General features: G+C 45.9%; 2 protein-coding genes across 2 annotated transcripts in view; one reads left to right on the forward strand and one right to left on the reverse strand.

The window, feature by feature from the left end:
* Positions 1–17,154, forward strand: part of LOC8040254 (solute carrier organic anion transporter family member 5A1) — a 667,105-nt gene that overhangs the window by 203,387 nt on the left and 446,564 nt on the right. The gene's annotated exons all lie outside the window — the stretch shown is intronic.
* On the reverse strand, positions 1,823–15,805 carry LOC121836560. The gene is made up of 2 exons (XM_042291487.1): positions 14,380–15,805; positions 1,823–1,929 (listed from the first exon to the last, which is right to left on the reverse strand). The coding sequence occupies exons 1-2, from the start codon at positions 15,782–15,784 to the stop codon at positions 1,823–1,825; spliced, it is 1,512 nt and encodes a 503-aa protein (XP_042147421.1). The 5' UTR covers positions 15,785–15,805.

The following is a 17,154-nucleotide window of genomic DNA, read 5'->3' on the forward strand; positions in this document are numbered from 1 at the left end:
AAGCTCTGCGTGCTGTGCCAGCAAGTTGAGCTCAAGTTTGTGCCCAAGTGTAATTTCTAATTTCCGAACATGATATGCTGAGGGACGTTAAGGAAGGAATTCCGGGCAGCGGACTAAACTCAATTCCACTGAGATTCCTTTCGGCGTATAACAGAAAATTCTAGCCGTCAGAACTGAAAAGAAAAAAAGAAACTAGAAGTCGCAATCAGTTGAAATATTTTTAGGTAGTTAGATACTGCCTATTAGACAAAACCACACAGCCGAGACTTCCCAGCATATTGCTCCTGCCTCACGTATGGCGAGTTGTGGTTGAATGTGCATCAAGGTATTGCCATGTCGTTGCTCAGTCGGGAGAAACGCCAGAGATAGTCACTTCTATCAGTGTTACGGTAATTCATGATTAATTATCGAAGCATCAAAATACCTTCTGTGAAAAGGGACAAAACTGCATGCTTACTTTGTTGCTTGAAAATAAAATTTTTATTGTACAGGGAAGGTAGCGTCTAGGTATTGAACTTGAACACTGATTGCACAAGGACAATTGTCACTTTATATCAAATCTCAAACAAGAAACACGTGCCGTGAAAGTAAGGGGGGTTGCAAGAAGAAAATCGTAATCAGAATTGATAAGCTCCATTTGGGAGCCCTACCTGATGTTTCTGAAAACCAAAACGAATATTTCACCATTTTAATCGCTTAGTCTGAAATGAATGAAGATCAACCCAAAGGAAACAGTATGTGCCTACGTGTGCTGTACCAATTTGTCTTTGTTTTTGCACTCGCTCAAAGATGAAGTTACGATGACAAAACAGATCTTCATGAGCCTTTTACAAAGCTGATTTCAGTAAATCCATGTTGAGGTTTTCCATAAGAAGAAAACATTCATTTTGATATATCTTCTTTTTATGTCGGCCATCGTATTGAAGCTCGACCAAATCTGTGAACCTTATGCCTTGTTAACACTTGACAGAAATAAGCTTGAGTGTAAAAGGCAGGAGCAGCTGGGGGACTGGAATGCTAGCAACAACGCCATGGCTACCGTTTTCTAGGTATCGTCTGGCTATAACAACCGTTCGGATTGAGTTAATGCCCTCTTCGGGAGAAAATGAATATTGTAAACCGAAGAACATAGACAAAATAACAGATCAAAAATATATATACTAAACTCAGATAAACAACCATATACAACCCAACTCAAATGTAACTTTAATAATAATAATAATATTAACAGCAACAATAATAATATAAAAAGCATGCTTTGTGAGTAATGTCAGAAGAGCAGAGGGGTATTGGTAGACGTTTTTTCTTATTAGGGCACGTCGCCCCTCTCAACTATCATTTTTATAAAGATATGACAGACCGAAAACACTAGATGCTAAAAACAATAGAAAAGGTAGACGCGGACTTGGACCTATAATCACTTACACGAAAAGAATGTCAACGGGAGCTGTCAGAAATTACTGGTCCAAGCGCGAGCCTGCTGCCTTTTAGAGTGGATTGAGTGCATATGGCATCAAATTGGCTACACCCATGCATATGGGTGTAGCCAAGAACTACAACAGGATAACTCGTTCCTGGGGTTATTATCCTCTTAGTCACCATACAGAGTGCATTGTAAAACAATAAAACACCAGAAAATTAGGAAAATTTTAGTTGCAAACAATAGCACAAATCTGTTCATGGTCAAAGTAAACCCCTTATATGTGCCTTTATTTTTAAGACAAATAAAAACTATGTGAACAGGTGGGACAGAATTAAACAAAGCAATATATAAGGAAGCAATAATACACGAGGGTTCCTTGAAAGAAGCTGTCAAATTCTTTCATACATCCAACTCCTTGAAGAGGCAGCAGATACAGTTCACAAAATAGAAGTCATGAACCATTTGGTCACTGCAGCCGTCTGCATGGGAGTAGAATCCTTGTATACCTTTAAGGGTGAAAACAAATGAAAGTCACATGTTGAGATATTAAAGTTTGGTGGTACAGAACCTTCCGCCTTTCCTGCACGAATACATTCTGCACAATGTTCACAACATGTGGACAAGCATATTGGTGTGCAACAGAACTATGCCAGATGAAGGCATGCCGAGTCGCTTATTCTTAATGGCTCTATGCAGCTTGTCCAATGCGTCTTTGTAGTGGTTTGAAGTGATGTTAACGTCGGGCTCCTTAAACGCCGCAAACAAAAGCCTTTCATGGTCAGAAAATACCCGATTTTTTGTTTTGTTCTGGTGATCCGGACTGCATGCTTTCTGTTCTGGTGGAGAGCTCAAAGCAGTGACACCATGTTTCATCGCTGAGCACTATGCGCCACAGATGTGCATCAGCCTCTGCTTCATACTGCAGCAAGTTGTGTAAACTCCAGCATATGCATGATTTTTTACGGTGGTCAGCCAGCATTCGTGGGAACCATTGTGAACAGACCATCCGATACTTCATTTCTTCCTTACCACCATTTGGAGTACCAAACGACATAGCGAACTTCTCTTCTAGCGAACGTAACCTCTGACGATGGTCCTCCCGTATTGTTCCATCAGTCTTGGCGACAGCTTCTGTCTCAAGAACATAATCCCAGCCTCGCTGTGGAAGATTTTTCGTTTCCTCATGTCCTTCCCAATACATTTGCACCCAGTCAGTCACTGTTGTCTTTGACACACAATTGGCACCATACATCACCTGCGTTCTGCGGTGAATGTCGACTGTATGGTACCCTTCTGCTGTTAGGAACTGAATCGCCACTCCCTGAGCCACCTTGGGTTGGATTGCCAATCACACCGAGCATGTTTTCAATGGTGTCCAACATAAGCCAGGCATGCGAGGAGAGGGAACGATTCGGATACTTGAAAGAATAAAACATCGAGGGCGAGGACGGAAACTGGACTTTTTTCATTGAACAACAGAACATAGCGCAGCTAAAAATTCCCATTAGGTCCAATTGAAATTCCAATTGGTTTTAATAGGAACCAATTGGTTTTAGTGGATTCCAACTGGAAACACACGAGCCAATGGGTCTCACCAACTGGAATTATATTTCCAGTTGGAATCTGAATGGGTTCTAAATGGTTCCCATTGGCAGTGACCAATTGGTTGTCCGAAAACCTAACTGGTACCACTGGGAACATTCCAGTTGGGACCTAATGGGAATTTTTAACTGGGAGAATCTATGTTCTGTTGCTCAATGAAAGAAGTTTTGTTTCCTCCCTCGTCCTCGATGTTTTATTCTTTCAAGTATTCGCAGCAATTTAACAACACGCTCGTTTTAAATTATTACAGCGAAAGATTGCTCGCTTGCTCTTTGGCTTGCGCTCATCACAATAATTGCAACATCATCGGACCATTTCTGCACCGATCTACGTGACTCGGCACAGACCTGTTTGATTTAATCATGCTTCATACCTTATTTACTTCAACTAAGGTTGATCCTTGTATAAAACTTCCAGAGAGCACATTTCCCCGGTTTCGAGAAAATACAATATTACTCTAAAGCCATATGCTATCGGCAAGACGGATTCGGTCCTAAGTATGCAGGTTCACGCAAAGGACATGGCAGCTACCCGATATACATGCTTGCACCTACGTCACATGATGACGTCGAACACCAGTACCCACCATGCTGGTGGTTGACTCGACAGCCCTTCGCAGCGAGAGCAATGGTAAACTGCGCAGCGTTTGGCTGTAGCAGTTACTGTTTATTTTGACGGTCGTCCGATCGTTTTGTCGGCAAGCCCCGCGAGACAGATTAGCCGTGAAGTTAGCGAAAGTACGTGCGGCAGGAAGGGGATGCAGCCGCGGATTACCGAGTTTGCGCGACGCATTTCGTAACGGCGAGCGACGGCACTTTTCTACCGTTGTTTACGATCACGCACGGCTTTGCATCGGCTGCTGTCCGTTCGTGGTGTAGATGGCCTTTGTATTTCGCTACACAACGCCGTTTCCACGCTTCGAGCGCACCTTAGGGGCTCTCGGGCCGAGTACGGGCGATTGTCGCGAAGCGAGCCCGGCCAGACGGCGATCGGTCGGCGGCGGCCCCCGTGTGCAAGCGACGCCGTTGCCGCCGCGAGGCATCGGTTTGTGCCATCCGCCAGAAAGGTAATCTTAGCAAGGAGCGAAAGTATGCAGGCGAGCCAGTTAGGAAACATCATAATATAAACCCTCCATTATTTGATTTGTCCTTGTCTCAGGGTTTAGATTATGACGGTAGCCTTGCGTTGTTTCAAGTTTTCAAGTTTCTTTATTCCTTTTCATACTAGAAGAGAGGGAGGAGGAAAAAAAGCAGTACAAAATTGCTGGACAGTGCCCTCTCCTCCTCAACAGCAGAATAGGCACTCAAAACAAAAAACGCTCTCAAGAGTACACATTCAGATTTCTCACGAAACTAGTAAAGATCGTATGCGTTTGTTAAAACAGTTGTCAATTGTAATGTTACGCAACAAAAAACAGTTTAACATTTTGGGCAGCTGGTATCTCATCTCACCATCTGATTTTCGTAGTTTGTTCTCGAGCGCGGGACCGTCCAGGCGTCGGCATGGCGGGTGGCATACGAAGTGTAATTCGCAGTAATACCAGTAATTCGCAAAATCGTAACAATTCGTCCACAAGCGACTCTTAGAGCCGCTCGTCAAATGTCGAAACACGCCCAATACAGCTTACATATATTCTTTTTTTTTTGCGACAAGGCAGTTTTTGTGTTTTAAAACTGCGTCGGCGGCATATCGAAACTTTCTGCTCGTAGCGCGATCGCACCATTGCAGAAAAATTCTGCACGTACTGGCTATACGTCATCATCGTAAGCTCGGCACGTTTTTCCAAGTTCACATGTAACATAACTGGTACCTTTGTGGAAAATCTGGTGCATGTCAGCGCATGTCCGGGCACTTAGCGGCATCCTACGCCTTGGTAAGTTCATCCGCGCGGTGTGAAGTCAACCACCAGCATGGTGCGGGGCCCCGTTCGTCCCTAGCATGACGTCACTTGCAAGGCATGTATATGGTGGAGTAAAATTTCACATATCGTAGTAGCGTTTTAGGAACAAAGTCAAATCACTTTACTTTCCCACAGATGATATGCATGCTAATACCGTATTTTCTAGTGTATAAGTCGCAGTATTTTATTCCAAACTTCCGCCGGTTCGTCTTATATGCGCTCTCTCTCTAAGTCTATGCAAGGTGTATCAACATTTATGACGAAGGAGGAACGGCTCCCGCTGATGGCCTCCTTTTTTTGGTGGCTCCGCGTGTGGCAGCATAGGTCCGCGGCTCCGGCGGAAGCACACAAAGAAGTGCGACTTATATACCAATTGTCTTGTGAACGTTTATAGGGGGCTGCAGGGCAACTTACAGACCGGAACATATGTTACCTGCCATTTACAGAGGAAAGACAACGCGGCAAAAAAGGAACGTTCATTCAAAACTGAGAACGTTTTCAGTCATAGCAAAAACATTTTCACACAACAATACGAGATATTGAAGCTCAGCAGAAGTCTCCACGTCAAGAATAGTTCAACATGCAAACTGAATGGCAAAACTATGGCACTGCATCGAACCAAAACAGCACCGTAATATGGAAAGCCCGGTAGACTGGCGTAACTATGCGTAATTAAGAACAACCAACATGAAACGTTTCCATGCAGCAATGAAGAGCATCCAATCAAATGTTGCAAAAGTAACTGAGACGATTTGTTCATAACGATGGTTTGCAACTTCCCACACGAAATTCTCAATCACCCCAATATCCTAATTCTTGAACTAAGATACCACTTTTGTATTTACAGTATAGTATAGACCTTTCCAAAAGAGGACTTTGGGTCGGTTTCATACTCAGAGTTCGTGCACATGGCGCATGATTTGCTCGCTTTGGAAAGCGAGAAACATACGCGTGCTGGGCTGTGGATTCGTAAACATTCGAACGGTGTATACTTGTCTCACTTTACGATGAACCATAGGCAATAGCACGGACCATCTCGGCCATCTGCGAGCGTGTCACACGACTTCATGATCCACATGTCGACACGTTTGTCCAGGAGCCGTGTGCTACGTTCTCGACGCCGGATGGGCCGCGCTGGCTTGTAGCATCTGCTGAGGTTTATTGTAAAGTAAAACAGAGTATAAAATCTCGGAGATCTGTATTTGTTTTGGTATAATGTGAATTTTACGTGAAATAGTAGAATTCTGGGTTAGTTAGTTATCGAACATGATTAAAACAGTACGAAAAGGACGGGACAAAAGTAGAACAGCCCAGGGTAAACGCTGTGTCGTTCTTCGCTGTGTCGTTTTTATGATTTTCGCTACTTAAAAGGTCACCCTCACTATATGCTAATTTTTTCACGGGAGTCAAGGTCCACCATGTGACCGCCATTCGCTGTCCACAAAGTAGGCGTCCGCATTGTGGTTATAGGGGAGTGGCATAATCCGGCTCTTACAAACAGTGAATTCAGTACATTTTGGATTGTGAATGAAAGACAACCTGTCTCGGCCAAAATCAACATGTTCCAGTGTTGCTGTCCGTTAACATGTACCCTGAAGGTGGTATGCCATTGTCATAAACCTAGAATACGATTTATTTTTTTCATGATATCCAGCACAGCAAACATTGGAACGTACTCGAAAATGCGTAATGACTGGGAACCACAAAAAGGTTATTGATTTTTAAAAACCCTGCGCTCGCGCCGCCGCACGCGCAGCACGCAGAGCCGTTTATAGAGAGAGTTTGGTCAATGAGAGGAGCCGGCAGAGCCAGTGTGTACCAGAAAAAAAAATGGTTTGAGTGTATGTTTATAGCGCCTAGAACTTGGGGTGCCTCAACGGGGGACGAGTCTCCCAGCTGTAGGTGAGAAATTTAGCCAGTGCAGTACAACCGCTAGCCTGGGGTCTAACGTGTGTCACGCAGTGGTGAAACACGACCGCACGCCGGTACGATGCTCATCCAGATCGAAACGGGCAGGGGTGGTGATTGAACACAGCATCCTAGGTTCTGCAGCGCGAGGTTTCGCTCCACATGCTCTGAGCTGGTGTGCGCTAAAGTGTGCGCTAGCCCACTTGGCCACCGATTCTCTCCTGGCAAAAAAACAGTTTTAATCATAGATATGTGGTTTTAACAGGCGCGTGAGAGTTAAATAGAGTAATTCTTCACGGTTAAAAGTAGAGTGCACGTGATATTTCGATACTGATAGTGCAGAAAGATCTAAGAAAGGAATGTGTCGCTTGAACTCTGTTTTACTCGAGCGAGAACCCATCCAACGAATGTGACCGCTCGGACGGCAGATTCACGGCCCTCGGCAACTGGCGTACGGATTATGTCGATCGTTCCGTTAGTCGCGCTCTTAAACATGATTTTGGATGACCGTGAGTGAAACATCACGTGAACCATATCTTCAGTCAGCGAGAGTTACTGCGACGCACTTATTAATTTCGTTTCTCGCGACCACCGCCAGGGTATCATTTCCGGCTTCTTGTTGGCCACATGCGAATTCGTAAAGACGCACTGGAACACGCCCAGCACGCTTTCGGCCAATGGCGCCTCCTCATTTGACTCTTACACTTCTCAATGAATGGCCGCACACGCACGCCTTCCCCGTATTAAGAATCCGAGGTAAATAACCAAAATAAAGCGTTGACGAGCGCGCGTGCAAGATGCCATTTGTTTTAGGCTTTTGCTTTAGAACAGTGCTCCAGACGTCGACACGTGCGGCGCGTGGAACACCGTTCCCTACATTCTCCTTGATGCCTGGGTAATTTATCAGTAGGTTCATTCAGTAGATTAGTTATCAAGAGACACCATTTTTAAATTCGCTAGACTCTCAGGTAGATAATAAAGGTTCCTCAAAGATTTGCCACTCTGCGACCCGCGTCGGCCATGTCTACGCTCTCACCGCCCTCTCTTTGTCGTTCCAGGCGCTTGCGTGCCTAGTTTCCTTTCCTCCCGCTCTCCCGGGGTGGCGGTCCCAATGCGCGTGTCTAGTTTCCGCCGGCTTTTCGGGGCGGGTCTTTGTCGTGTGCTAAACAGCTTTGCTGGACATCCACCTTCACGGAATGGAGTGGCTCATGATTTTTTCACAAAAAGAAAAAAGAAATCGCTGCGGGATATTTCATTTTTAGGGGTGTATCCTCAAATTCTTGGGCTTTTGCCGTCAGAACATCATCAACAAACTATTGAAATAGAAACACTCGTTTTCATTTTCAGAGACACGTTTGCTCGAAGCTAACAGCTGTTTTCGAGTAATATCCTGCTAAAAAACGCGAAGTTTTTGCTCACGCGTGGGAACTGCATTACAAGAAACGTATTTCGGTAGGGCACAGCCTAATAGACTATAAAATTCGAAACAAAATACAAGACACACATTGACCAGCGCTTGTTATTCCGACCGTGATCCCGACCAACACCAAGACTGACAGGCCTCTCCGCTCTTCCTATGACGTCACGCTATGGGCCCGGCCGCCTGACATTTTTATTTTACAGTCGTTCGGGAATGATGGTGGAGACTATGGCGCAGTGCGTTTCTTCGATTTCATTTTTCAGTTTGGACTGACTTCTGACCGAACCAGGGATGATCCGTACGTGGCAGTGTGTTCTGTGATGTGTAGCGTGGTGTGGAAGAAACGTGGGCCCCTGGATAGTTTCACGGAAAGAAATTTGAGATCGGAATAAGTAGGAAGCGGTTTCGATTAGGCCTCGTTTTGTTGGATTTGCAGACGATAATTTTTTTTAACAACGCTGCTGTTTAGTTTTATGTAATCTATATAGTCCTAACTCGTAGAGTTTTACTCAAAGGCACACACACTTGTTCACCGATTCCTTGGCTGGTTAAGGTCTAGTCTGCTGAGCCATACCCTCCTCTATACAGACAAGAGGCATGTAACGGGCGCCCCGCTGCGGCGGGACGCCGAAACACACTTGTCCCGAGCGATGGAATGTCCGCTCGTGCTTCTCGCGTTCCTCGTGCTACCGCTTCTTTTCTCGCGGGGTTGGAAAACCATGTTTCGGGTCCTCGCCGCTGCAAAAGCTGTGCGCGGACTGCAGGCTCCCCGAGAATGCTCTGTGCTACCAGATCCTCGCGCTCCAAATCTGCGACCGGGCACTCTAGGGTTCCGTCGTCGAACTACCAGGCTTCGTGAGTATAGAGGAGGCTATGGCTGAGCACAAGAGCTCACTCAAGGAAAGACGACGACAAACATCCGCGAAACACGCAACGATCTGGACGTTCTAAGCTATCTCTACATGTTAAATACCCTCTACCTTTGACGACTGCGTATTTGACGACGTATTTGACGACGGGCGAACAGCATGGGCGAACAGGCTGGAACTTGCCCGGCGCGAGCCAGTTGAGATGACCGGGCCGATGTGGAGAGGAGGTATTGGAAAGGCCTTTCAGTCTAGGTGGAGTTGATCCGACGTTCCTTTGCGTCACGTGACGTCACGCAGCAGCGACGGATGTCAGCCCTTGACATTTGAAAATTGGAAGTATTGTACCAACGCTTACAACAGGTTTTACAAATTCTAAGGTTTCTATTCTATTCTATTTACAAATTCTAATTCATACAAAAAGAAGGAACTATATTTAGGTTTTCTCAGCGTAATCAGCACTAAAACTTAAACACTTTCAAGGGAAGCTCCGGCAAAATATTGATGGTCATTGATCTTTATGAAATTTTCATCCTGTACTAAATATCCACCCGTATGTCTACGTAATATTTAATCAAAATATTAATTTTCTTTGGACAGAATGAATTTTGAAGTTTACGCGAACACCTCCATTCCATAGAGTTAGTACAATAAACGCTAGACGCTCAGCTGGCGTTAGTGTCTACGGGACTTCCGGTTGCAAATTGAAGCAGACAGCATGCAGTCTACTTTTCCAGTCTTCCTGTGTATTCCTATGGGAAAACGCGCATGAATTTTGTCTCGTCGCCGGAAAATAACATAAATAACTTTTGTTATTTCGGTTGTACCGGATATTATGTACCTTTATTAATATTGTGAAAGTGCAATTGTTTTAGTTACATCGTTTTTCCTTTACGAACGAACGATGCTAAACTTCGCTATATTTCGGTCCCAAACCTCTGTTTCATGGCAGGTAGGTAGAAACGAGCGACGATTCTAAGCGAAAAAAAAAAAAAAACGATCGAAAGCAATGTAGAGTGTGTTCAAAGTTCGCCAGCATTCCGTTGGTGCTTATATATCTTGCTAATATGCCTGTCCTCTCACTATATGAAAATGACCCCGTCGTGCATCTTTACCCGTGATTAAAAAAACGTTCGAAACGTAAATAATAAAGTACGTGGGCTACGAAAGGTGTGTTTTCTTATTATTTCCTGTGTTTGGCAGTTTTTATCGCGCACCTGTTTCTCTGGCTTCCCCCTATTTGCAAAGATTCGGAGCGTGCGGGTGATGATTTCAACACAGAACAAGCATCTTCGCACATATTCATGAGCAGAAAGAATAAAGCAGTACTTTTTTTTTATCGCAAATCGGACTATATCACGTGGCTTTATATTTATTTTGATCGTCTGCAAGCACAAGGAGTTACTTATCCAGTGTTACTGCGTAGTTCTTGCCGCCTCTCTTAGTTTTCCACATGTCCTTCGTTCGCTTGGCACGTATATGCCGAATGCTGGAAAGCGTCGACGCCGTGTTCGCGCTAACTGTGTCCGACAGTGCACATGAATGCACGTACGAAGCGGTTTTAACACCGTTTTTCATGCCACGAATTTCAAATAAAAATGCTGTAACTGACCAATTATTTCGTCTGCGTGGCCGAGAAATGTTCCAATGTGCCTAGTACGTACAAATTATTCGTGATATTTGCTCTTATAATCGAGCGCAGAGAGAAAATGCACTCGCTTTTTCCCATAGAAATGCATTACCGGAAGTCAATTTCTGACTGCTTGCTGTCTGCTTCAAAATGCAACAGCATATTAGCGCCGGCTGAGCCTCTAGCGTTTATTGTAATAACTCTATGCTCCATTCTACTGTCAACAACGAGCAGCACCACCTGTGACGTCAAATGTATCCGAGAGCAGACGACGCTTCCTGCTCCACAGCGTTGTGCGTTGTAGTGATAGCGAGAGTCGTTTGCGGCATCCGGCTGGAGGGTGCGGGGCATCGGGGATTGGCTGTGGGGTGCAGTGAAAGCACAAAGAAATGCAGCAGAGTGACATTAATTGGTTTCCGACCGAGAAGTCTCTGAGACGGAAGTGGGTTCGAGTAGTTCGATGCAAACGCTGGCTCCTAGCGTTCGCGTCGTACTAGAAAACCGTTCACACATTGCTAGCAAATAAAACCTTCCATGTCATTCTGCTTCAAAGCTGCCTCTGAGTTTACATGTCGGCGGATTTCGAATGCGAACGGCGAATCGTCTGAAATCTCGTGCTGTAAATCTGAAAACATTTGCTGGTCATTGCTGGACTAAGACAAGCTTGATAAATCGTTGCCCATTATTTCCTACGGACGATCGCGACGTACTTCTGACTGCTTCTGACGCTGGGCGAAGCAGGCTCAAGCTGCGCATGTGCTGATGTTCGACATACATTTCAAGCCTCAACAAGATGGCAGACCATTACAGTTGCAAGTTAGTTTCGGTTTTGCTTATATCGTATTTCTGCTACTAAATATATTTATTTATTTATTCTTTTCTTCTTTTTTTTTTTGGGGGGGGGGGGGGAATTTATTTGTTGTTTTAGGCTCAGTTGCTTGTGCTCTTTCAGAAAATATGTTTAGTTGGAAACGTTGAAATTGACGCCGGACTGAACTCCTCCCTTAAGGGACTGTGATTATGCGCAAAACGAAGTTATTAAAAAAATAAAAATAAAACTTTTTTTTTGAATTAGCACAGGTTTAGATTATGGCTAAATTTACACTTTGACTGAACATTATGAATTTATAGAAATTGTTGTGTGAAAATAATTTGAAGTGTTTCCAGGCGATAGCACATGTATACGCCTCGCAAGTGGGCTCATTCTCGTCTTCTGCGCATGAGAGAGGAAGCAGCGGTGACGTCAGAACGCCGAGCCCTGATTGGCTGATCGCGACCCCCTATCTGAGCGTCGTCTGCTCCTTTGCAACGTCGTCTGCTCTCAACGTCGTTTGCGTCTGTCTTACCTTTCCTGCGACTTTCGGAAGTCGAGCGAGCTCGACTTCGCCTTTCAGAGAGGGCAGACGAAATAACTCGAGCGGTGCGTTGTTTTTGTCTAACAACTAGCAGACGCGCATCAAGGGGGGAAGTCAAAGGACTCACTGGCGAGGTGTCCCGAGGCGCCGAGGTTTGTTTGCTAAGAACCGAGAGGGTGAGCGTGTTAGTGTCCGCAAGTTCCCTCCCAAATACTTTTTCCCTCCTTTCGTGGGCGGCGAGACCCCTCATTCTTTAACGGCGTCGGCGGGTTGGCGCAGTTAACGTCGTCTGCATTACGTCTGCTAGTCAAAGCGATGGCTGCTTTACCTTTCCTGCGTCTGTCGGAGATTCACCGATTTTTCTCCGGCGAGAGTCACCGTTGCCTTGGGAAACAGGGAAACAAGGAGTTAACAAGAGGAAGAAATTGACCTCTTAATCTAAAATTGAGGTCAGCGATCAAAGTATAATACGGGAAGGGTTCACAAGGGTCGCGCGGGCATATTCCATTCAGCACGCCAGCCGGTCGTTGGCAGACGGTCGCCGAGTCGTGGAGTGCCTGCTAGGCCTAACTGCCTAGCTCACTTGGTCGCGTTCGGTGGAATCGTGGCCGTTGGAGCTTTTCCCGGGTGTTTGTGGATCCAGCGTTCTTGTTCGTCGTGGTCTGTTTCAAGTACTTTTTACTTTTTTCTTACTGCTTGAAGTCGGGACGAGTGCGAAGCGCGCGTAGAAAAATGAGCGTAAGACAGCTTCGAAGCTGTCGCAGGATTTTGTCGTAACCTGCGCAAAACTTACGAAAATTTTGTTTTGTGAATACGAATTTGTTCTTAAGTTTTGTCTTACGCACATTTTTGGCGTAAGATCGTTTCGTAAATCTGGCCTCTGCACTTCCGAAAGCCGCAGGAAAGGTAAGACAGACGCAGACGACGTTGCGAGCGGACGACGTTGCAAAGGAGCAGACGACGCTCAGATAGGGGGTCGCGATCAGCCAATCAGGGCTCGGCGTTCTGACGTCACCGCTACCCCCTGCGCAAGAAGCAGACGAACTTGCCCTCCGCATAGACTCACAGGCATATAGTATGTAACAAGAAAAATGTATAATGGATCTTAAGGCCACGGTCCCACTGAATGTGGCAGTTTAGGTACTTTTTGGCAGGTCATCTCCTTTTAAATACTGTTTTGTGGGATTGATGTCATTCGAAAGGCAATGCAATCCTCTTTCATTTGATATTATGTATGTTTTGGTTTTTACTGTTCATGCGCATTTGTAGCGTTGCGAATATGATGGCGCGGACCCTCACTTGCTCCGCTAGTTCATGTTTTATGAACGATCCATTAAAGATAACACGGTTCCAATATAGCAGTTTTGTTAAGATGATGTCGGAGCAGAATGTAACGATACACTTTTTTGGTATTCGCACTACTTTGTTTTTTTCATCCCTCCAAATATTGCCCTAAAATTGACATTTTTCAGCACAAATATGTTTTTAATGACACGCGCGAGGGCAATGAAATTAGCTACAGATGTAGTGCTTATAATTGGTAATATGCAGAAAAAAATTTAATGTTGGGTGAAATTTTTTTGTTTAGATATTTTATATCAAACGTAGCACTTTTTTGTGCTTCGAGTCATGGTACTTCAAATGCCGCTGAGGAAATAATTAAACTATGATAAAATCTTTTATAACATTTAGAGCTACAATGGTTGCACAAGAGGTGGACGATGGCTTTTTTCCATTTTCAAAGTCATAACGCTCCAGGAGCGTTTCAAACTTACCTGTTTTGACGCATATCTTTTTTGGACATCAAACAGATTTATTGGCATCTAATAATATTTATTGTTTGGAATAGATATACATTGCGATGTATTAAATTTTCACAATGATCTTGCTTTGATTTCTTAATAGGCGTAGAGCTTAGCTAATTTTAAGAACGATTAAAAACTGTTTGGGTGTTTTGTTGCGCTACCTGGCGGATGGCAGACAAACTGCTGATTTCTAATGTTCAAAAAATTTCCGAGGGCGGCGTTGGCGTCTGTATCATCGTCAATCTCTGTGTCTTTTTACCCTCACATTTAAAAAATATATTGGAAGATTTACTATCGATAACTGAATGGTTTAAGTACTGGGTCAGGCTAATAAATCTAAGACAAATAATTACACAAGCGCAGCGTGATATAATGTGTTGTTGTTGTTGTTGTTGAAAACTTTATTCGTACATTCAGAAGGGTAAAATGATGGGATCAGGCGACCGGGAGCCCTTGCGCCCCGGCGGCCTCCGCAGCCCATTCACAGGCCGCCGCTTGAACGACCGGATCTGAGCTACACATCATTGCGTCCCACTGCTCCATAGTTTCGACGTTTCCATATCTCTTCGGGAGGTTGGGGCACCCCCACATCATGTGGGTGAGGTTGGCTGGCTGAGGACAGAATTTGCATATGCCCGTGTACCTATCGGGATAAATGTGCGAATATATTGTGGGATGAGGATATGTGTTTGTCTGCAATCGGCGCCAGGTATGTTCCTGGGCCTTGCTTAAGGATTTGTGGCCGGCGGGGTATCGTTCGCGAGCGAGACGGTATGCCTGCGTAATTTCCTGATACGTGGTCAGTACATCCTTGTGGAGGGTCAAACCACTTTCCCTATCTCCCGGTGCCCGGTAGGCAAGTTCTCGGGCGGTGTTGTGGGCAAAGTCGTTGCCTGGGAGAGAGGAGTGGGCGGGTGCCCAGACAATGCTGACCGTGTCAGTAGGGACGATGTCTCGGAGGATCCTGGCCGCGAACCTCGATATGCGGCCCCGGGCGTAATTTTGAACTGCGCGCTTGGAGTCCGAAATGATGGTGGTAGCGTTAGGTAGCGTGAGGGCTAGAGCTATGGCTGTCTCTTCCGCATCTTCAGTACTGGTGGTGGCAATGGATCCACCGCTGAGAAGTACCCCCTGGGAGTTCGTGACGACCATCGTCATTGCCGGATTCGTGGCATGGTCGGCCGCATCCGTATAAACTGCACCGAGATCCTGATGGTATCGTTCGTGAAGATGCTTGCAGCGGTCTCGGCGACGTGCATCGTGGTATTCCGGGTGCATGTTTTTCGGCAGTGGGGAGACCAGAAGGTGCTTCCGGACTTCCCTTGGGAGGTTCATTTTGGGCTGCGTCGTTCCCTCGTGTTGAATGCCTAGCGCGGCAAGAATATGTCGGCCCGTCGCCGTGGTGGTGAGGCGAGTATATTGAGAGTGAAGGTGTCCTTCAATGAGTTCTTCCACGGTGTTATGAACTCCGAGCGCTCGTAGTTTGTCAGTGGATGTGCCAATAGGGAGCCCTAAGGCCGTCTTGTACGCTCCTCGGATGATCGTGTTTAATTTGTTGCGTTCCACTGCGTAGGGTTTCATGTATGGGGCGACGTAGTTGATGCGACTAAGCACAAAAGCTTGTACGAGCCGAATTAAATCATTTTCCTTCATTCCGTGATGCTTGTTTGATATTCGCTTGATGAGGCGGGATGTTTGATGTGTGACACTATCCAGTTTGCGGATCATTTCGCTGTTATGACCGTTGTCCTGGAACAACATACCCAAAATGCGAATGGTGTCGACCTCATTTATTTCTGTGCCTTGTAGAGTCAGCTTCAGTCTGCAAGGTTGTTCACGCGTCGCTTTGCCTCTCCGTACTGGTCTGAGCACCATGTACTCCGACTTCTCTGTGGAGCAGGCCATGTCTCGAATGCCTGCGTACTTTTGTACAGCGTCAATGCCTTCTTGCAATATACCTTCGAGACTTCCAGCCGTGCCTGCCTCCGCCCAAAGTGTGACGTCATCGGCGTAGAGACTGTGTTTGAGCCCGGGTATTTGATTTAACTGCTCTGGCAATCGACAGAGAGCGACGTTAAACAGGAAGGGGGAGAGGACTGCCCCCTGTGGGGTGCCTCGGCCACCCATGAATATCGTCTGAGAGGTGGTGTCTCCGACCCTTAGTGTGGCTGTACGACCTGTCAGAAACGCCTTCACGTAATTATAGGTCTTCGGTCCGACTTGGAGATATTTAAGATTTTCCATGATAGCCATATGGGACACGTTGTCGAAGGCTTTTTTAATGTCTAGGCCCACTACTGCTCGGTAGTTCTGTTGGTTGAGCGTGCAAATTGCTTGATGATGTATTTGAAGGAGGACGTCTTGAGTGGATAACCCCGGCCTGAATCCTATCATGGTGTGTGGGAGGAGGTCTTGATCATCGACATAGGCGTGCAGGCGAGCGAGTATGATATGTTCAAATAACTTTCCGATGCACGATGTGAGGGATATGGGCCTTAGATTTTCAAGTTGCAGAGGTTTCCCCGGCTTGGGTATGAACACCACTGTGCCATGCTTCCATTGCTCAGGAAGAGTGCCTTCCTCCCAGCACTGGTTAAAGTATTGCGTTAACGCCTCTATCGAGTTGTCGTCGAGGTTCCGTAGAGTCTTGTTTCGCACTCCATCGGCTCCCGGTGCCGAGGTGGTTTTGAGCTTCTGAAGGGCGGCTCTTACCTCGTATTCCAGTATCGGGGAGTCGAGTTCTTCATTAGGTGATCCACAGTAATCGGGGACGGTGGTGGGTATCTGGTTCCCTATGTACCGGGTTTGCAGTTCTTGTAGGAATGCGTCCATGTCACCGCGATGGTGATGTATGAGACGGCTCATGTTGCGGCGATGTTCTGCCTTCGTATTTTCTTGGTCAAGCAGGTGTTTGAGAAGGTGCCAGGTCTCGGCCATTCCCAAGCTACCCTGCATGTTGTCGCATATTTGATGCCATTGTTGATGGGTGAGGTTTGTCGCGTACTCCTCGATATCTTGATCTAGTCTCGCTATTCTAAGTTTGAGCGTTCGGTTATGCTTTTGTCGTAGCCATCGGTTGTGGAGGCTCTGTCTTGCCTGCCACATATGTAGCAGTCGATTGTCAATTTCCGTAATACCCGCTTCCTCTGGGATATCCTGTGTATACGTTTCAACGTCGTCCTGCAGTTGCTGCGTCCATTCCTCGATATTATCGATGGTGGTGGGCGCTATTTCCTGTCGGATTT

This window comes from Ixodes scapularis, unplaced genomic scaffold (assembly GCF_016920785.2).
Source record: "Ixodes scapularis isolate PalLabHiFi unplaced genomic scaffold, ASM1692078v2 PGA_scaffold2__306_contigs__length_199485367, whole genome shotgun sequence".
In the NCBI taxonomy this organism is placed as follows: Eukaryota; Metazoa; Arthropoda; class Arachnida; order Ixodida; family Ixodidae; genus Ixodes; species Ixodes scapularis.

Coding starts and splice junctions, on each gene's coding strand:
- LOC121836560 (XM_042291487.1), bottom strand. CDS start 15,784: ATGGTGCTCAGACCAGTACGGAGAGGCAAAGCGACGCGTGAACAACCT. Junction 1,930..14,379: donor GGCCTGTGAATGGGCTGCGG/AGGCCGCCGGGG, acceptor TCACCCTTAAAG/GTATACAAGGATTCTACTCC.